Raw genomic sequence first — 21,672 nt, 5'->3', positions numbered from 1 at the left:
TAAGAGGAAAGACATGCATAGCATGTGCCATATATGTGTATTGTGCATTTTTCATTAGTTTGGATCCATGGTGAAATATCTTGTTGCATCAGGGAAAGTTCTTTGGGCTGAGGGATGTGCATGGTCCAGCATAGCATGTGTTAATGCTGGGAGGGGGGGACAAAACAACAGCAAAAACACGTTTCTTTCTTTGATCTATCTTGATGTGGGCTTTTTTTGTGAATAGGTACTGTTAGAAACTCATGCTAAAGCAAATGAACTTAATTTACAAGCATTGAAGTCCAAGGATGGACTTTATTGAACCAGCCAGTCATGCTTAGTCCAACCTGTCTCACAGGTTAGCATGATTAAGAAAAAAAAGCAGAATCTTCTGGTGTCCTTCCTCAAGCTCTTTTAAGAGATGGAATGTCAGAATTTAACACCTTTCCTAGCCTATTCACAAGGCTGTCCTGAATCAAAAATCCCAATTGACATTCCTTGAAGGAAGAATGGGACAGAAACAAAATAATGGACTCACTTGTGGAGTCTGAGGATTAGATGTGCATTGGCTGCATGTCCAGCCATCTTCTAAGCTGCAAGACTCCATATTCCAGTAAACAAAAGCATAAAAGATGGTTAAAATTCCAGGAAAGGGCAGTCTCTCCTCGTTCATGTTTCAGAATGCACCCACGTTATTCATCAGGAGCCTCTGTGTCTTCAGTTAGAGGGAATTATTAAAATTTACCAATAATTGGCCTTAATATGCCATTGACTTTCTTAAAGTTGAACCTGAAAGTATCCAAGAGCAACCATTTAACCCTTTTAATGAGACTTACCAAAACCAAAAAACCCCCACCAACTCTCAAATAGCACCCTTACAGAAATTCCAGCAGGGTAATAAAACCAAAGGGAAACAACCTCCTGGTCTGAATGTTCCCTATCATATGTGCTCTGTTTGAGAGAAATAAAGTCAAAACTGGTTTGGCTGTAATACTGTACATATCTGTTGTTTGTGAAATAACTGATAGACATATGGAGTGACCTTCCATTGAATCAGACCATTGGCCTATATAGGTCCCTGTTGTTTGACATGTATGGCAATGACTCTGCAGAGCCTCAAACAAAGATCTTTCCTAATACCTGCTACCTGAGATCACTGTTCCCTCTAAGCTGCAGAATCTTGTGAGCAAAAATTCTTTGTGAGCTACTGGTATTAAAGTTGTGAGATACTGCATAAATTATTGTGCTCTGGGGTCATCCTTCCTGAGCTAAGACAAAATTGTGTGAGCTGGAGGCTAAACATCTGTGAGCTAGCTCGCATTAACTCAGCTTAGAGGGAACACTGCCTGAGATACTTTAACTAGAGATGCCAGGAACTGAAGCTATCTTATTCTTAGAATGTTGGTATCCTAGCACTGAGCCTTCTCTGAGGGGGCCATACCACATCCTCATAGAAGAACAATTTAAAATTCCTCATGTGTTACTTTCCTCTATAGCTGTTCTGTATTAAATTGGGGGGGGGGGGATGTTCTTGATTGCCACTCATGCAGGTGCTGAGGTTACAATTCTGAAACATGGCACTGAGATGTCAAGTTCCTAACCAAAAATAGCAGGATTGATGAGGCAAAGGAAACAATAAAAATGTTGCAAGGAAAGAAAATTAAAAATAATGGAAAGAGACTGAGCAGTAACAACCTGCTAATTTGATCACATGGCTGTTCTAATAAATATCTTAGTTAGGCTTTCACTTAAAGTTTTCAAGTATGTAATTAGAGATCATATTGTAGTAAATTAAAAGCTACTTTGATTGGCATCAATGACAATGTATTTCTCAATAAAGGATCAGGTTTGTAAAGGATTCTTTAACAGGTAGGCATTAGAAGAAAAATGAACATTCTCCCCAAAACCAAACCTATCATTACGGTATCTGGTACAGATGCAACGTCCTGTGGGAAGGAGCTGCCTTCTCCAAATTCTGTGTGCATGTACATAAGCTTATAAACAGAAGAAGAGTAACTGTTTTTAAAGCTTATAAGCAAAAAATGTGCTCTTCCAAAAAGGCAAATTTCTGTATTACTTTATGGTTCTTTTTGTGTGTGTGTGTGTGTGTGTGGTATTAAAATAAGCAAGTTAATTCCAAATGACAAGGTAAAGGGGTAGTTATTACATGATCTGAAGACATCTGTAAATCAGAGGGAGGTAGTTGATATTAACATAAAGTCACAGTCCATATTTCTTTTCGGAATGTAGATATTTTTCCTCAGTCTGTTAACTCTTTATTTTCAAATATGAAATGCTACTAAAAGAGAAGTTTAGAGTGCTTTGCTAGTTTTTGTTTCCCATGTCCCTACCTTCTTAGCATACAGTTGTAATGATCAATCAGTATGAATGGTATTGTTTGCTTTAATAGTAATAATGTGTTGATGTTATTTATGCTTTTAGATGATGATGGCATGGCTTAAATTGACACAGTCAAAACATTATGATAAACCTGATACTTTATACAATTTTATACAGGCAGATTCATACTTTAGCTTTATAAGCCTTTATTTTTTTTAATAATGTGAAAATGCTCCAAAATAGATCTATTTCTCCATCCAATAAACAAGCAAAAGGATGGATTGCGATCTAAAAAATTATAACATATTGAAAAATAAAAAAAAAATATCTTACCACAAAATGTGCAGCTTTTCATACACATTTGAAGATAAGTGTGTATGGAACTATGATTTGAGAAGTAGCCCATTATCTGTTCATTTATAGATTTTCATGACACAGACATTCTTGAAGATAGGAGAAACAAACAACCAAGCTTACAAGATTTTACTACTCCTCTCTCAGCCAAGTGAAGTTCTTGTCCTTCCTTCTTCTCTATATTTTTAGGTCTTCTAGATCTTTTCCAGCATTACAGGGTCCTGAGGGTTTGAAAAATGTTTGAAAAAAATTATGGGCAACTTGTCTCCAGTATCCCTTTAATTCATCAGTAGGTTATTCTTCTTTAGGTAGCATAGAGAACCATCAAACAAAGGGAAAGACAGACCTAGAATCCTCCTCCTTCACATATGAGCCTGTTTGCTTGTTTATTATTTTATTTCTAACCTTCCCTCCCCTGTACAGTAAGCTCAGGGTGGGTTACAACACAATGAAAACAATAAAATAAATACAGTTAAAATAACAGTCACTAGAAACCTATATAATATCAAATTACTGCACCATTAGATGACAGTTCTATAGCACATGCTGACAGTCTCTGCCAGAAAGTTCTACAAGTGTGCACCCATAGATGGTGGTAGCCAAGAAAAAAATGGACCAGAATAGTATAAAGTAGGGCAGGGAAGAACAGAACTTGATAGGTAGCAAGATCTTTAATATTTTACCTATATTCTAAAGTGCTTGCTTTCTCAAAATTTGTAGCCAGAGAACTAAGGAAGTGTACTGAGTCAGAACAATCAATCATCCTGTGTGACAGTCACTTTCCCAGTATATTTCTCTATTTTGCTACCTTAACAAGAAATTCTGCAGATTGCACTTCCTTTATGAAAAGAACCATAGCACTTTAACTCCTTCAAGGACATCACTACGTGTTTTTTCAAGTTGGTTCAAAATCTTCATCCAATAAGGCAAAGTTGACCATGTATGAATTCATCTGTAATCTGGAGCACAAGTTAAAGATCATGGGACCCAGTACCGAGCCCTGCGGCACCCCACTGCTTACCGTCCTCCACTGCGAAGACTGCCCATTTATACTCTTTAACTTGTTCATAAATGATTTAGAGTTGGAAGTGAGCAGTGAAGTGGCCAAGTTTGCGGATGACACTAAATTGTTCAGGGTGGTGAGAACCAGAGAGGATTGTGAGGAACTCCAAAGGGATCTGTTGAGGCTGGGTGAGTGGGCGTCAACGTGGCAGATGCGGTTCAATGTGGCCAAGTGCAAAGTAATGCACATTGGGGCCAAGAATCCCAGCTACAAATACAAGTTGATGGGGTGTGAACTGGCAGAGACTGACCAAGAGAGAGATCTTGGGGTCGTGGTAGATAACTCACTGAAAATGTCAAGACAGTGTGCGTTTGCAATAAAAAAGGCCAACGCCATGCTGGGAATTATTAGGAAGGGAATTGAAAACAAATCAGCCAGTATCATAATGCCCCTGTATAAATCGATGGTGCGGTCTCATTTGGAGTACTGTGTGCAGTTCTGGTCGCCGCACCTCAAAAAGGATATAGCATTGGAGAAAGTCCAGAGAAGGGCAACTAGAATGATTAAAGGGCTGGAGCACTTTCCCTATGAAGAAAGGTTGAAACGCTTGGGACTCTTTAGCTTGGAGAAACGTCGACTGCGGGGTGACATGATAGAGGTTTACAAGATAATGCATGGGATGGAGAAAGTGGAGAAAGAAGTACTTTTCTCCCTTTCTCACAATACAAGAACTCGTGGGCATTCGATGAAATTGCTGAGCAGACAGGTTAAAACGGATAAAAGGAAGTACTTCTTCACCCAAAGGGTGATTAACATGTGGAATTCACTGCCACAGGAGGTGGTGGCGGCCACAAGTATAGCCACCTTCAAGAAGGGTTTAGATAAAAATATGGAGCACAGGTCCATCAGTGGCTATTAGCCACAGTGTGTGAGTATATATAAATTTTTTTGCCACTGTGTGACACAGAGTGTTGGACTGGATGGGCCGTTGGCCTGATCCAACATGGCTTCTCTTATGTTCTTATGTTCTCGGTTTCATTTTGATTTTATCTCCAGTGTTTAAATTTTATATTCTGTGTATTTTTATTTGCAGCTGTTATGCCATTAAAGGTTTGGTATGGTAAAATAAGGCAAAGTAGCAGACATCGAAATCAATATAGGTTTTTTTTTTTTAAGTTTGTTATTGAAGCAAGGCCCAAGTACAAATTGAGAAAGGGTCTAAAAAAAAATTCCAAGTATAATGCAAACATACAAAGTTAGTTTCTAATTGTTTACCTTCTCATGCTACTACAAAATATGTAAGATATACTTCAGTGATAAACGCCATCAGAAATTTTAAAACATGACAGTGTGGCTTATTAGGATATGTGTTTAAGACAGGGGTGGCCAATCTTTGGCTTGGGAGCCACATTTTTCACATATATTGTATGGCTCTTGAACCCCCTCCCCCCATTGGCCAGCTTGAAGAAAGCATTTGTCTCTGTAAATCACTTCTCATAACCCAGCCAGCTAGCGGGTTGGAGAATACATTTAAAGTTGCTTTATTTCCACCTCTCCCTCCCCCATTTGCTTTCCTTCCTTCCTTCTTTCCTGTCTTGCTGCTCTCAAACATCTGACATTTATGTTTTGTGGCTTTCAAAAATCTGATGTTTATTCTATGTGGCTCTTATGTCCAGCAAGTTAGGCCACCCATGGTTTAAGATATATTTGTAACAGAGGTTGTCAATTAGAACATTATCATGTGTTGCGTCATTTGAAGAAAAATCTTCAATCAGATATTATAAGACTGCATGCAGTCAGGATAAAATGATAAGATAAATGAGCTTGACTTTACTGGATTGGCAAAATCCAGGGTACACATCAGACTTGTGAGAACCTCAGTTCCTATGCTTGTAGAGAAGAACTTGAGACCATGAAGGCAATCTCTGCAATGCAGTAGTGGGTCTCTTCACTAGACTTTCCTCCTGCAAACTAGCCTGCTCTATTCACAGCCTAACTACCTGATTTTATCAGCTTCTGTCTACAGTACCTCATAAGCAGCATCTTTCTTTCTATCCCGTAAGTCCTAGAATAAACAGGATAATAAGGGAACAAGGAGTCAATGGGAAAGATAGGTGCTTTGCAAGGTCCTTCATTTATCAGGACAGGTGTGCTATGGTGGGAAAGCTCATGAAGATCAGAGAGCTTGCTGGACAGGAATAGTAGCCCAGATGGAATAGAGAGACTGTATATGGAGAGGACCTACATTTTGCTTTTTAGCTTAAAATAATAATCAAAAAAATTGGCTGTAAATATCTAGTAAAATTTTACATATTGGGTTGTTGCCAAAAACTCCCTACCACTAAGTAAAGATTGCTCTTCAGAGGAGGAAATTATATGTTAGGTAAAAACTCCTCATTCAGAAGAAGTCATAGAATCCAGATAATCGTGTATATAATAATGTATCTGTTTCTGAGCTTTAATTTGGTTGACTCAGATTTCAGGAATTTTTTTTGTGTTTGTGTGTGTATGTGTGTTTAAGTGCCATCCCAAGCTGAGATATGCTCTTTTAAATCCATTAACTTTAATGGCCGTCGAAGGATATAATTCTTTTTAGGATGGTTATGTTTGTTGGTCGATAAAGTTTTAAAAAACTGATTTTTTTGTGCTTCTCACTATGTAAATCTTTAGTCTTGTTGAAATGGAATTTTGTGTAATACGAGAAAGAGAGCATTCCAGAGAACAGCATTCCTCCAGGCAAATAAGAAAGCATGATTGTCATTAGTGGAATACTGTATATCTAACTGCATGAGGTATACATGTTATGAAACAGCCATTTTAGCTTCAGTGCTACAGAAGTGTAGTACACAGTTTGAGTTTGTTCTTGTGCCACGTTTCTAGTGCCATTCATTTGAATGAAGTCAAAATGTTTTGGGGCTCTGACCAGATACATTGCAGATGTGTACCATAGCCCCATTGTAAGTGTTAGCAGAATAACAATCCCTTGAGAAATTCAGGAATGGAAGAAAACAGTGTGGGTTTCAATTAACACACCATTCAATATAACACTACTTCATAGGTCTTTTTAAAACAGACCAATGTCCTAGGGTTTTTATTATTATTTATTTCAGCAAGGAAGCTTTGACTGCTACATAAAAATTATATTCTGTAGCACACGGATGGCCAGATGGCAATTTATAGGCCAGATTTGGCCCTTGAAGCAATTTTATATGGTCTCAGGTGGTACTACCAAATTTTAATCAAGGCATGCTTTTAGTTTTGTTTTGATTTTTTCCCCCTCTTCTGTAACAAATGAAGCTCCATCTGTGCAAAACAATTGTATTGTATTTCTCCCTGCGCAGATTACACATTCTGGAAAGGCAAAGGACTGGTGAAAATGCATTAGTTTCTTAGCTTGTTTGTTTATTTAGATTATTATACCCTGCTTTTCCCTCCTCAGTGTGGACCCCAAAGCTGCTTACAACATTATTATTCCTTCCTCCATTTTTGCTTAACAAAGTTGCTTAATTATCAATGGCTTCATATTGCCCATGAGTTCCATTGCTGTAGCCCATTCTTCTAGGTGATAACCAATATACATACTCTCTCGGCTTGACTTCGCGAACGAAGATTTAAGAAGGGTGCAATAGTCCACGTCTGCTGCAGGCTCGCTGGTGGCTGACAAGACCAATGCGGGACAGGCAGGTCCGGCCACAGTGGCTGCAAGGAAAAGTCTGATTTAGGGTTGGTGCTGTAGCAGTGCGATTCTTCCTCAATCTCCTTTTGTCCTCAAGACCAGCTATGCGTGCGTTCTCAAAAGCCTGGTGGATGGTGTGCCTCCATGCTTTGCGATCTGAGGCTAGATCAGACCACTGGTGATGGTTGATGCGACAGGTGCCAAGGGATTTCTTCAAGGAGTCCTTGTACCTCTTCTTTGGTGCCCCTCTATTTCGATGGCCGGTGGAGAGTTCGCCATACAGGGCAATCTTGGGAAGGCGGTGGTTTTCCATCCTAGAAATATGCCCTGCCCAGCGCAGCTGCGTCTTCAACAGCAGTGCCTCGATGCTGGTAACCTCCATTTATATATATGTTTGTGTGTGTGTGTATACACACACACACACATTGTGGCTAATAGCCACTGATGGATCTCTGCTCCATATTTTTATCTAAACCCCTCTTGAAGGTGACCATGCTTGTGGCCGCCACCACCTCCTGTGGCAGTGAAGTCTACATGTTAATCACCCTTTGGGTGAAGAAGTACTTCCTTTTATCCGTTTTAACCTGTCTGTTGTAGGCAAAAAACATCTGGAGAGCTACCATTGGCTGCCCCTGACATACCGGATCCGTTTCAAGGTGCTAGTTGTTACGTTTAAAGCCCTATATGGCCAGGGACCTGCATACCTTAGGGACCACCTTTCCTCACATGTTCTCCTTTTCTGTTGCAGCTCCAAGCTGGTGGAATGAGCTCCCTGAGGAGGTTAAGGCCCTGCGAGAGCTCACACAATTCTGCAGGGCCTGTAAAACGGAGCTCTTCCACCAGGCACTTGGAAATTAAGGCCGCAGGCTGCAACAGACCCCGAAACAACTGGGCCACCTTGAACAAGAACCTAAGATTGGTCTTTCCATAAGAACATCCATCTGGAATAACAAATGGAAATTTAAAGATCACTATAGTACCTGAAATGGTTTTATGTCTTTATGTTTTTGTGTCTTTTATATTTTAAATGTGGTTTTATGTTCCATGTATTTGCATGGCTATGTAAGCTGCCCTGAGCCTGCTTTGCGGGGATATAAATTAATTAAATAAAGGACCAAAACCTTAAACCTGAACAAGTATTCAACTGGAAGCCAGTGTAGCTGGCGGAGCACTGGTTGAACATGTACCTTCAGCGGGGTACTCATGAGGACCCATGCAACTGCATACTGAACCAGCTGCAATTTCTGGATCAGCCTTAATGGAAGCCCTTCTTAGAGCAAGTTACTGTAATACATGACCATAGCATGGATCACTGTGGCCATGTCTTGGCGAGGCAGATAGGGAGCTAGTGATCTAGCCTGGTGTAGATGCAAGAATGTCTATGTGAACCAACAATGCATGCCTTTCTAATACTGGACAAATCAGGCACAGTTATCCATAAATACCTCTTGAACAGGTCACAGGAGTTGTTCTGTTTCTATTATCCATGCTTATTAGACATCATAAGCTGCAGCCCTTCAGTCTTCTTACTCCAAAGCAGTCTTGTTGATTCATCCGACATCTGTGTGACAGCTTTCTGTGCTTGGCTGTAGACTGAATTGAGCTAAAACCACTTTACCACTTTTGTGATTGTTTTCATGAATATTGAAAACTCTTAGCATTTCTCAACATTTGTTGAGAACACATTCATGTCATTTGGAATCTCTTCAGTGCCAATTTGTTTTTTACTGGCTGCCATCTTTAGTCTTCTTTTATTTCCTTGTCCGTGACCCCACTTACCATCATTGCTCTTTTCAGCTGTGGCAACCCTATGATTTAATGTTTTGTTTATAATAACCTGATGAGTTCTGACATAAGTACATCACTTATAGGCAAAGTCTTACTGTGAATGCTAATTAAATAGTGAGGTCTTGCCTGTGTCTCATTTGAGGCTCTGCTGAAGCAGGTAAGATTTTATAGAAATTCCTGTGGAGTCAAAAGTCACAGCCCATTTTCATTTTATTTACAAGGCTCACCTATAGGACCATCCAGTGCTGGCATAGATGGTCTATATTCAAGTGGCAGAAACAGCATGGCATGATTCACTAGTCATTACAATCAAGTTTGTAAAATTACTGCATAGGAGCAGCTTCCCGTGCGGTCAAGTGACATGAAGATCAATCTGATTTTTAACAGGCCTACAATTAAGGGTTATATTTGGTTTGAATTCCAAGCTGTTGTCCTGGATATTTTAGTTATTTATAAGATTGTCCGTGCTGTTGATCTCACCCTGCAATGTGCAGCTTCAGTGGAATGCTGGGTGTTTCAGGGTATACTCTCAATTCATGTAGAATGGCACTGATGCCCATCCAGCAACCTGCATGAATTAAGTTGGTGCCACAGAACACTCTCCACAAATCTCTATGATATGCAGGTGAGGAAATGCACTGGTTCCTCAACAAACAAGTAAATACAGAAAGAGATTCCTCAGAGACAGAAAGTCTGACAACAATTCAAAGAAATAATTCTGGGGAAGGGGATTATTTTTTTCCTAGCAAAGAATTTTTTTAGGGAAAAGTCTGCTGAAAACAGTTATATTTGTAATTGCAAGAAAGGAAGCCACAGATATTTTAGCAATTCAACATTGCTATCTCAAGTCCTGACAATGTTATGCTAATAAATACATAGAAAGCTATGTAAATGAATAGGCAAGTGCAAATGTACCATTTGTTTGGGCAACTGTGCAGTTATTTTAGTGTACCCATTATATCTGGCCCATTAATCACAAAAGTGTACATTACCAGACAGCCACAGTAAAACTAAATGACCAAATCATTACCACAGAGACATTATTTTAAGGAATCCAATAAGGATCACACCATATTATAATAGGCTGCTGAACTTGATGTTTTTATAGGCTGGATCAAGGGCATACACTGCTACAAAGGCAGCTAGTCTTCCCTAAAAAATGAGAGGTAATTGTGAATGTATTGAATAGAATGTTATCATTTATGATTTACACAGACATATACAAATATAAAACTGAAATGTGAATGTTCATGTATTATACTTGGCCTTCACATAATGTTGTAGAATGTACACTGAGGCTGAATTCAGATGGTCAATTTGGGCTGATAGGCACCCCCCATGTTTGGATTAAAATGGTGCATTCAGACACACACATCTGGGTCCTGCCTCACTCCCACCCTTACCTCATCCTCCACTGTCTTTTTCCTGTTTTAAAAAGCTACCAGTTCCTAACTGGTGGTAAATCTCTGAAGTACTTCCCTGTCGCCTTTCCCTGTCATCTGAACGGCCTGGGAGCTGCAGGGAAGTTCATCGCAAGCACCCGAGTGATGTGACCACTCCATGGGGGCACACACAGCCCGTCCCTTCCCTGGCAGCAGGAAACGCACTGTCTGACTGCCCTGCAGCGCCTCAACCTATGCTGGCTTTTTCCTGAGCCAAGAGGCTGCTGCTTCAAGCTGCCCATTGGTACCCAGCCTGTGTGTCAGAAAGGGTATTTCAGTAAATTCCTAGGTCAATATGCATAGTTTTTGTTTAATCCTAGATGATTGGCTAAAATGCCATGATATACAAATAATCCAGTGTGATCTTTCTTGGATATAGGCTTAAATGTTCAGCTGCATTCTAATGAATAAACAGCTAATGAAATTATGAATCTAAAATGACAATTTAATGTGCACTGTAACAGCTAGAAACAAATCCAGAGGCCCAACATTAATTTTCTGGTATTCCTACTACATTTCAGCATTTATGTATTATTTATTTCATTCAATTTTTAAATTGCCCTCCCCCATAGGACAGAGCTCAGGGTGGTATATATAAAAATACTCATAAAATACAATAAAATCATAAAATTCAGTAATATCAATCAGTTGATGGTAAAGCTGCCTTGTGGGGAGGGGAGAGGCAGGGAAAGTAGAAATGCCAGACAGATTAAAAAAAACACTGCTGTCCTCAACCAAACACCTGGCAGAACATATCTGCCTTGTAAGCCCTGTGGAACTGTATTTAGTCCCATAGGGCACAGATGTTATTTGGCAGAGAGTTCCATCAGGTAGAGGCCAGGACTGAAAATGCCTAGTCCTGGTAAAGGACAGCCAGATGTCTCTTGAGTCAGGTTCCTCCAGCAGGTTCTTCTGAGCAGAGTGTAATGCCCTTTGGGGGATATACCAGGAGAGGCATTTCCAAAGATACATGGGTCCCTGACAGCATAGGGCCTTAAAGGTTAGAACCATAACCTTGAACCTGATCCAATACTCCACTGAAAGTCAGTGCAGCTCATGAAGCACAAGATGGATATGATCAGTATGTGGGGTCTTTGTTGGGACTCATGCCGCTGTGTTTTGGGTCAGCTGGAGTTTCCGGGTCAGATTCAGGGGTAGCCCCATGTAGAGTGAGTTACAATAGTCCAGTTTGGATGTGACCATTGCATGAATTATAGTGGTTAAGTCAAGGTAGAGAGCCCTATGGTGCAGAGTGGTAAGCTGCAGTACTACAATCCAAGCTCTGCTTGCAACCTGAGTTCAATCCTGGTGGAAGCTGGGTTCAGGTAGTGAGCTCGAGGTTGACTCAGCCTTCCATCCTTCCGAGGTCAGTAAAATGAGAACCCAGCTTGCTGGGGGTAAAGTGTAGATGTCTGGGGAAGGCAGTGGCAAATCACCCCATAAAAAGTCTGCCAAGAAAATGTCCTGATGTGACGACACCCCATGGGTTGGTAACAAATCAGTACTTGCACAGCAGACTACCTTTACCTTTTTAAAGTCAGGACAAGACAAGTAGAGGGCCAATTGCGTGGCCTAGCAGAGCTGAAAAAAAAAATGCCAGTCTGGCAACATTTATGATCTCGGCATCCATTGATAAGGAGATGTCCAGAATCACATCTAGGCTCTTGGCAGTTGGTGCTGGTGTCAAGGGCACACCATTAAGAGGTAGGAGATGGCATTCCAACCCTGAGTCCTCCCTTCCCAGCCACAGACCTTTAATCTTAGTCGGATTCTGTCTCAGCTGGCTCTGCTTTAACCAACCCACCACAGCCTCCAAACCCTCAGACAAATTTGCTGGAGCAGTATTTGGCCAGGTATCCATCCAAAGATACAGCTGTTGGCCAGCCAAAACTCCACATCAGTTGGGCAAGGAGGTGCATGTAGATGCTAAAGACATTGGAGAGAGGACTGGCCCTGAGGAACCCCACACACTAGAGGGTGCCTAGTTGAGAACCTCTTTCCAAGTGCCACCCTGTAAGTGGAGATCATCTGTAAGGGCAACCAGAGTCATCTTCATCCCATGGTTGGGGTGGGTCTAGCACCAATATGTCATCCCAGAACTGTAACTGTTTTGCTGCCACTCTCTCAGTCACCTTGCCCAGAAACGAAAGATTTGAGATCATCTGTGAGGGCAACCAGAACATTTCATCTGCTCAATCATGCAGCTCTAGTCTAGTGAAACTAGACATGTGATACTACTTGTGTATCCCCATCTGTATCATAAGGGTCAGCCAGCCTTGTCAACAGACCCTGAAAGAGCATTGCAATACAGATGTGCATCCAGAATCAAGCTGTGTTTGCATCAGTGGCATAAATGAAAGCCTGCTTCCACACATAGCTCTCTCTTCAGGATGGGGGCAGTAAACACAGCACTTCTGTGCAAGTTGACCAATACTGAGTTTAGTGTCATACTTGCCACTTAATTAAAATACAATGAATGAGCTCCCATGCATGGTTATAGAATGGGGGAGACTTGTCTTAGCAGTAGTATGTGCAAAAAGGATCTAGAGGTCTTAGTGGATCATACTCTGAACATGAGTCAACAGTGTGATGCGGTGGCTAAAAAGGCAAATGCAATTTTGGGCTGTATCAACAGAAGTTTAGTGTCCAGATCACATGATGTGATGGTATTGCTTTACTCTGCTCTGGTAAGACCTCATCTGGAGTATTGTGTTCAGTTTTGGGCACCACATTTTAAGAAGTATATAGACAAGCTGGAACGGGTCCGTAGGAGGATGGTGAGTGGTCTGGAGACCTAGTACTATGAGGAAAGGTTGAAGGATCTGGGCATGTTTAGCCTGGAGAGGAGGCGGCTCAGAGGTGATATGATCACCATCGAGTACTTGAAGGGCTGTCATATAGAGGATGGTGTGGAATTGTTTTCTGTGGCCCCGGAAGGTAGGACCAGAACCAATGGGTTGAAATTAAATCAAAAGAGTTTCCGGCTCAACATTAGGAAGAACTTCCTGACTGTTAGAACAGGCTTTTTCGTGAGGTGGTGGGCTCTCCTTCCTTGGAGGTTTTTAAACAGAGGCTAGATGGCCATCTGACAGCAATGAAGATCCTGTGAATTTAGGGGGAAGTGTTTGTGAGTTTCCTACATTGTGCAGGGGGTTGGACTAGATGACCCTAGAGGTACCTTTCAACTCTATGATTCTATTCTATGATTTAAGACTACATGCATATTCTGGTTCTGAGCATCCTGAAATGGTCTTTTTGGTTTCATTCAAAGTTCCAGGGAAACTGAAAGAAGATACAAACTCCCAGTTGAGAGTACATTTTAAAAGTCACATTTCTCAAAGATTTTGTCTACAAGTATGGGAACTAGAAACTTTCTTCACAGTTTGATTGATGCCTGGATTATTTACTGCAGGTTATATAAATCTTTCTACCAGATCTAGAATCCACAGTTCGGTTACAATCAAGAGGAGCAGTGTGCAGACAGATTGTAGGTATAAGACTACAAGGTGGAACCTTGGACAATCTGCTTATTTATTTTCCTTCTGCCTCCTCTGACTTGCCACTCAGCAGTGGTGGCCTGATGGTGACACCACCCCTCCATAATAGGCTGCTTTGGTTGAGTGGCAAGCAGGAGGCAGAGAAAGGAGGAAGAAGGCCGCCCCAGCATCCTCCCTTCTTCATGCCCCTGCTTCCTGGCTTCCACACTCCCTCTCAAGGCACCAATGAAAGCCATGGTTGTCCTGGTCCAGACTGCAAAGTGATGTAAAATTTGAGCAAACAAAAAAATAGTGCCCTGCATTTCTGTTCCTGATAGGCATAGGCTATACTCTCGCAGTACAGTGATGCAAGAACAATCTGTGAGAAGTGTACATTTGATTTTTCACTGTATACACTTTGAGAAATTTTCTAGCCCTTCTCAGTCATATTTTAACATATGTATGAAGGCAATGCACTACATGAAATTTTCCCATGTACATATTTTCAACTTCAGTACATGTGAACAAGAACCCTGGAAGATCAGGGTTCTGATACATGTGTATTAAGGCTGAAATTATGTTTGTTGCCCTTTGCAGATAAAATGCTGATATACATGATAAAATGTAGTGACTGAAAAGGGTTTCATGTTACATTCAGCACATGTACAGCTGAATGTATGATTTAAACTCAATATTAAATGAATGGGTGTTGGCTCTTTCTTACAAATACAAAGGATGTGTATGCATTCACTCTAATGTATGAACAAAGCTGTAGTGTGCATGTGAACTTGGATGCTGTCTACCCAATGAAAAGACCAGGGTGCCTCCAGTTTCTGTGCAATAATGCTCTGGTGCTTTGCTTCATTCTTGGCATATCACTATCCTCTCAGCCACACAGAAAGCAGAATGGCTCCCCTTATCTAGAGGTCAGAATTCTACTGATAGATTTATGACCCGCTCATAAGCCTCCTATGATCCTCTCCATTCAGATATTATGGCTGAAGTGTATTGAAAGGATGGTCAAAAGATTTCATTAAATAACCAGTATGGTTTTAATTAAACATCTTTTATTAATGCAGCAGAATTACTGCATGAGTGCAGCATAAACAATAATATCTCTCTCACACACCACCTTTAACTATTTTTTGGGGGGGAGGGGGAAGGGCTACAAAAAAAAAGCCCGTTAGGGGAGGGCAGGATATAAATCTGATAAAATAAATAAAAATAAATATTCAACTCCAGAACAGAGTTAATTTCTTAGTACCAATTTAGAACCTTTGTCTGAACAAGCGCAGCCTAAACAAACCTTTGAAATTTATAACTACTTCTGTATTGACTGTGCCCATTTATGAAAAGCCAATTTGCCAACTTTGTGAATTTTAAAATCTATTCTGTGAATGTTGTAAAATAACATACTTATAATTTGAAGCTTGCATATCCTTTGATATTTTTCCAGCTTGTTGTGTCTTTCAATATATATATATATAGATATATATTAAATGTTTGTTCCAGCCAGTTTCTTTCTTCTGTTTCTCTCTGTCTCCTTTTCTCTCTTTCTCTCTCTCTGTGAGGTTCACATGTTGACTGAGTTAAAGATTCCATAATAACTGTTTGGCATACCCTACAGGCAAAGGTCCAGAAACCCTTTTTGCTGGCTATAACCTCAATGACAATGAGTGGCACACGGTACGTGTGGTTCGACGTGGAAAAAGCTTAAAGTTAATGGTGGATGACCAACAAGCCATGACAGGTAATAATAAACATGAATATTGACTTATCTTACCTTCATTCAATCTAATCCAATACAGTGATTTTTGTGGTAGACACAATAAAGGCAATGATTGGCTGATCTGCCTGCACATCACAGAGAGGCTGATTGACCAGAAGGACCTTTTTCTGCCACTAAGCTGCTCTTATCCTAAGAACTATTGTGGTTCCTATTGGCTGAACTGGCCAAATACTAAAGAGGGCCAGAGTCAGATAGTCCAAGGAACTGAACAGAGATCACAAATCTCTGTCTCAGATAGAGATGCCAGATCCCCCTCCCGCAGTGCAGATGGGGTTACCCCATTGTGAGCACACCTTTCTGCTCCCCCAATTACCCCCAAATAGGTAAGTTAGAAATAAACATGGCATGCCTACATGACCTGGAAGTGATGTAGGCACATTGGTGATGTCAGGGGTGACATTCTGGTGTTTGGGCAAAACTCTATAGTAGAAGCTAATTTTACCATAGAGATTTGTCCCAAAACCAGAACATCACCACCCAACATCCCTGAAGTGCCTACATCACTTCCTGGTCACATAGGCATGTTGTGTTTATTTTCAGGGCTCCTTCCCACTTCCAGTAAATTCACCTCCCATTCCCCACTGGCAGGTCTGAGCAACCTGGCAACACTAGTCTCAGACAATGAGAGATAATGTCTGCATAATGATCTCCCCTCTCCCCCGCCAGTTCCTGGTTTGTGGCTTTAAAGTCACTAAGGATGAACAAACACCTTCAGGTCCTGATTAAGTAATCTGGACATATGGAATTGATGTGGTAGGTCTGAGTGATTTCCAAACAAAATATGTGACTTGTGCTAACAGAAGTTATATGATACAACCAAATGGCATTCTTCCTTCTGCAACACTGCCATGATATCACCAGACTTGTGCACAGGCCTGTTGACAACTGTATGTAGTCTGTGTATTATACATCATTGTATTATACATCATTATACATCATTTCTTGAGGATGGCTGCTCCATTTTTTAAAAAGTTTATTCCTCAGTTGAATTCAAGCTATCAAGTAGATCCAAGTAGTCAGCTGTGTAGGTCTGAAGTATAGTAGAACAAAATTGGAGTCAAGTTGCACCTTTAAGACCAACTTAGTTTTATTTAGAATGTAAGCTTTCGTGTGCTCTCTAAGCACACTTCATCAGACAAGGAATCCTTTGATCTGAGTAGCATGAGCATGCAAAAGCAATAGTTATTACTGTTTTATTGCTTTTGCATGCTTATGCTACTCATATCAAAGGTTTGCTCAATTTGTTAATTTTACTATTCTGTCATTACCTAAATCTTAAATTTGTACCATTTTGCATTCTGAGCCACTGATTACCAGCTATGTGTGGTTTGCTCACTGTACTGGATTCCTTGTCTGATGAAGTGTGCCTAGAGAGCACACGAAAGTTTGCATTCTAAATAAAACTAAGTTGGTCTTAAAGGTGCAGCTTGACTCCAAGCTATCAAGTAGTTCAGCACTAAATATTTGCAAGGGGAAGCATTCCCATCATCTCCCATTCACATGTAATTATTTCATTCTCTATTCCCTGATTGGTTTCTGTGTCAGAACCATTAAAAAATCCTGGCTCTTCATAAGAACAGTGATCACAGCCATCTTAATAGTGAGTAGTTCTGCATAGCCAATCAGATTTGTGTGTACAGTGATCACAAAGTCAACTGAGAAGGAGAGAAATCCTTCCTTGATCAGCATTTTCCTCACTCTGAATGGGAAAACACGTTCACCTCCTTGCAGAGTGCTCACCTCTGGTTTCTAAAAGGGGAGGTACTTCTCAGTGTTTCCACAAAAACTCCCCTCCCCATGCCTTAGTGCTTTCATAAAGTTCACAGAATGTCATTCATTTTTTTAAATGAAAAGCAAGTTCAGAATTTATTTGACAAAAAGTGCTATAGTAACACCAGCAATTTTTCTATTCTTACTGCTGCGAGTGCACTTAAATATAATTGCATTTCCTCATCCGCACAACAGCTCAGAGCAGAACTTGTGAAGAGGAAGCCCAGCATACAGCTGCAGTTACATGAATTTAAGCATCCTTAAAAATCAGCTGTGGGGGGGAGAGAATCATGCTTAATTCTGTGCCAGATTTATTATCTTCATGGTTTAGAATGCTGAAGATATAATCCAGGTGCTGTGTACTAGTCAGCTTAGATTGACAGGGGACAAGTGCAGAGTAAGGCTGGGCAAAGGTGAGGGCTCTAGATGTTGGAAGCATTGTGCCCATGCTTGAGTTAAGACCAGTGAGAATCAGTCTATATGGATACATAACCCACATTTAATCTTGCTCCCAAACCAATTTATTAAAATTATTTTTGTCTCCTCTCCTGTCTGCACTAAATTTGACCACTTTTGGGGATTTGGGGTGTTTTTTCTGTTAATTGAGATTTCCTTTAAGTTTCTGATTTGTATTGCTTCCTTCTATGTGATGGTTCTGTCTTGGTTTATTGTCATGCTGTCTTTTATCATGTATCGTTATCTGTTGTGGTTTAATTTAACCTACTTTGAGCATAATTTCAATATACAAATGGTACATGAATGTTCTAAAGAAATAATAACCAATAAACCTTACTCTGGGTCCACATGCCCTGATGACATTATTAGCTGCCTTATGGAGCTTTCACTGCCATCTTGCATGAAAACTCAGGTAGTACAGGCAGAAGGGTTGAACAAATTTGTATAAGCAAGTATTGGAACCAGTTCTGTGTTTTGTCTCCAATATTAACTTCCCCCAAACTCATTTTTTTTTAAGGTCAAATGGCTGGGGATCACACAAGACTGGAATTTCATAATATAGAGACGGGAATCATAACAGAACGCCGTTATTTGTCCTCAGTCCCTTCCAACTTCATTGGCCATCTGCAAAGCCTCACCTTTAATGGCATGGCATACATTGACTTGTGTAAAAATGGGGACATTGATTACTGTGAACTAAATGCCCGGTTTGGCTTCAGGAACATCATAGCTGATCCAGTCACCTTTAAGACGAAAGCCAGCTACGTCGCTCTTGCCACATTGCAAGCCTACACCTCTATGCACCTGTTTTTCCAGTTCAAAACAACATCATTTGATGGGTTAATACTCTACAACAGTGGGGATGGGAACGACTTTATCGTGGTTGAGTTAGTGAAAGGGTATGTATACAGTTCAAGTACAATCAAAGCAGAGAGTTGGGTTTGAAGTCTGTGGAAATGAAGTAAACTGCATGAGCTGAGGCAGAGACATCTCACTTTCTCTGGTTATTGTAATCCAACAGGTAAGGGTACTTTAGACATGATTGATGTACTGAGATCCTAGCTTAACAACAAGGGAGGTATATTAGAGCAAACTTAAAAATCAGAATGTCTTTTGAGGCAATGAGGGAAGGGAAGTTGATTTTCCCTTCCAAAAATTCCAGGCAATGGCCATCTATCAGGTCTCAGTTGACCTTGCACAGAAATTAGAGTATATTAAAGGTTTGTTAAGATTAGGTATCTCAGCAATTAAAAGCAAAAAATGAATACAATATTCCCTTTCTCTGGATGGAAAATCACTATTTTTAAATAGAACATTGAAATTTGAATTAGGAAATTAGTGCTGTCTTTGGAATCCGCTATTTGAAGTAATTTTTTGTGTTGGAGCTGAACCCTTTCTTGAAAAAGTCTTTAAAAGTCTCCCAAGTGCATCTTCTTCCATCCCAGTTATGGATTAATGGAGAAAAAAGTGTATGTAATGAAAGTAGTAGGGCATAATCCACAGTGCAAATTTGTTTAGGAGCCCTTGCCCCTGATTCGTCTCCTCAGGGAAGCTTAGGACCTTTGAAGATAGAATTCATAGCACCTTTAAGAAGCTATTATTATTTATTTCTGCAGGTTTCTTTGAGGAATTTAACCTAACCTATGGCAGTTAACCGACATAAATCTGTAGGGTGGGTATGTCCTAAAGCGATAGAAGTTCTATCTGTTTTGGAATATGGATCCCATATATGTTTGGGTCACTGTCATAGGAACTGCTTGTTGTAGAAGATACAAGTGAAAGTATCGGTTAACAATGCAGTAAGTGAAGATTTTCTGAATATTCAGCTGGTCTAAGGGAAAACTAAATTTGAATCCTTCTGATATATGTATAAACTAGGAGTTAGTGGAGTGGCAACCTGTCTAGTATTTCTTTATGAAAAGCAATCTGGTGAAGGGACATGAACCCTTCCATCAGGTCACCTTGCTGCATTCCAGCCTCCCTATCATTCCAGCCTCCCTATCAGAAATTAGATGCTGGAAAATTACATTTAAAGCAATGGAGACCAGCAAAGATGTAAAGGAAACAGGCTCTATTTTCCTCACAACACAAAGAGGAGAAGGAAAAAGATTCAGTTTCCCTCACATACTTTGACACGTCATTGTTTTTTTGCTTGGGAAAGCACATGGGTGAGAAAAACTAATCACCCCTGCTTTATATAGGAACGACAGATGCAAATACATACTACCACATCTAGTTTGTCTCTAAATAAAGTAAAAGAAAAGAAAAGAAATGAAAAAGTGACTGTTTCATCCAGCTTCTTGTTCAATATATTAAGCTTGCCTATTTTTACTCTTTGTTTTTAGGTATTTACACTATGTGTTTGATCTGGGCAATGGTGCCAACCTGATCAAAGGAAGTTCCAATAAGCCTCTGAATGACAACCAGTGGCACAATGTGATGATATCGCGGGATACCAATAATCTTCATACGGTGAAGATTGACACAAAAATCACAACACAGAGCACAGCAGGAGCAAGAAACCTGGATCTGAAAAGTAGGTGACAGCACTATGCACAAAAACAATTCTACTAGACCCTTCATACTGGTGAAGAACATAACACCATATTTATTGGTTGTCTCCATCTGAACAATATTTGCAAGCTTGCAAACTGTGCAGGGTTCACCAAAGTGCCATAGATATCGAGAGGCAAAATTAAAAGCAAGTTGATTCATTGTGGCTATTCATTCTGAATTCAGGTCTTTCTGCACAATATTGATCTGAGATAAAAAGCTTGATTTGGACTGGATTGGCTTTCATTGCTTCAGGCAGGCAGTGAGAAGACACTGTCACACAAACTCATGGTTAGGCTCTACTTCAACTACTCCTGGTCTCTGTTTTCTCTTTGCTTGAGATTCAGACACAGAGTTGCCATAAACATTTATGAATATCCCTTTCTACAGTGAACATAGCATATTCTTTCAGATAGATAATTGCCTCAAATATGCTGCAGTATTTAAAGGTTTTTAAAAAGGTGGTTTAAAGGGATTTCACCACAGCTGGAGAACAAAAGGAGCTGCAATATGGAAGACTCTTGATACTGCTTTGTCTGCTCTTCATGTCTCTGAGAGAAAGGAGGTAGATCTTGTGTTTATTTATTTATTCATGGGGAAGGTAGATGTAAGAAGCATATTCCCTTTTTTGAACATTTTTTAACCTGGGGAACCCTTAAGGGAGGGAGCAGGACATGTGTTCCCCTGTTGCAGACTCTACTCAAAAGACTTTACAGTGTGAGGAAGATAAATTTCCCATAAAGATGTTTTGCAGATAACAGCATCTTCTCTTGCAGTAAAAAGTCCTTCATCCACTTGACAAGGAACAACCATTTTGATGTCCCCATATACCTTTGCTGGCTTTGTAGGCATATTTCCATGTTTTGTACTCTATATAGATCATAGTAAAACCCCACAGAACAATAACAGGAGGGACAGAAATCTGTGCCTTTGGCATATTCAGATATGAAATCCATCCTATATCCATGTTCCAGAGGTATGTGTTGTGCTAGTATATATTATGAATACAAATATAACATTCTAATCATTAATCAGTACACTAAATT

The 21,672-nt window shown here is 40.2% G+C and overlaps 1 protein-coding gene across 16 annotated transcripts in view; it reads left to right on the top strand.

The window, feature by feature from the left end:
• The window catches only part of NRXN1 (neurexin 1), a 1,496,060-nt gene that overhangs the window by 722,572 nt on the left and 751,816 nt on the right, over nucleotides 1-21,672 (top strand). For all 16 annotated transcript variants that reach the window (XM_060249064.1, XM_060249053.1, XM_060249035.1 and 13 more), the window contains 3 exons: nucleotides 15,686-15,808; nucleotides 18,591-18,972; nucleotides 20,419-20,609. In XM_060249064.1, coding sequence (XP_060105047.1) covers nucleotides 15,686-15,808; nucleotides 18,591-18,972; nucleotides 20,419-20,609 — 696 coding nt within the window. The remainder of the gene's footprint in view (nucleotides 1-15,685; nucleotides 15,809-18,590; nucleotides 18,973-20,418; nucleotides 20,610-21,672) is intronic.

Source organism: Heteronotia binoei, chromosome 1 (assembly GCF_032191835.1).
Source record: "Heteronotia binoei isolate CCM8104 ecotype False Entrance Well chromosome 1, APGP_CSIRO_Hbin_v1, whole genome shotgun sequence".
NCBI classification, from domain to species: Eukaryota; Metazoa; Chordata; class Lepidosauria; order Squamata; family Gekkonidae; genus Heteronotia; species Heteronotia binoei.
Note: the sequence above shows the minus strand (reverse complement) of the source record. Positions and strands in the feature narration are given on the sequence as shown.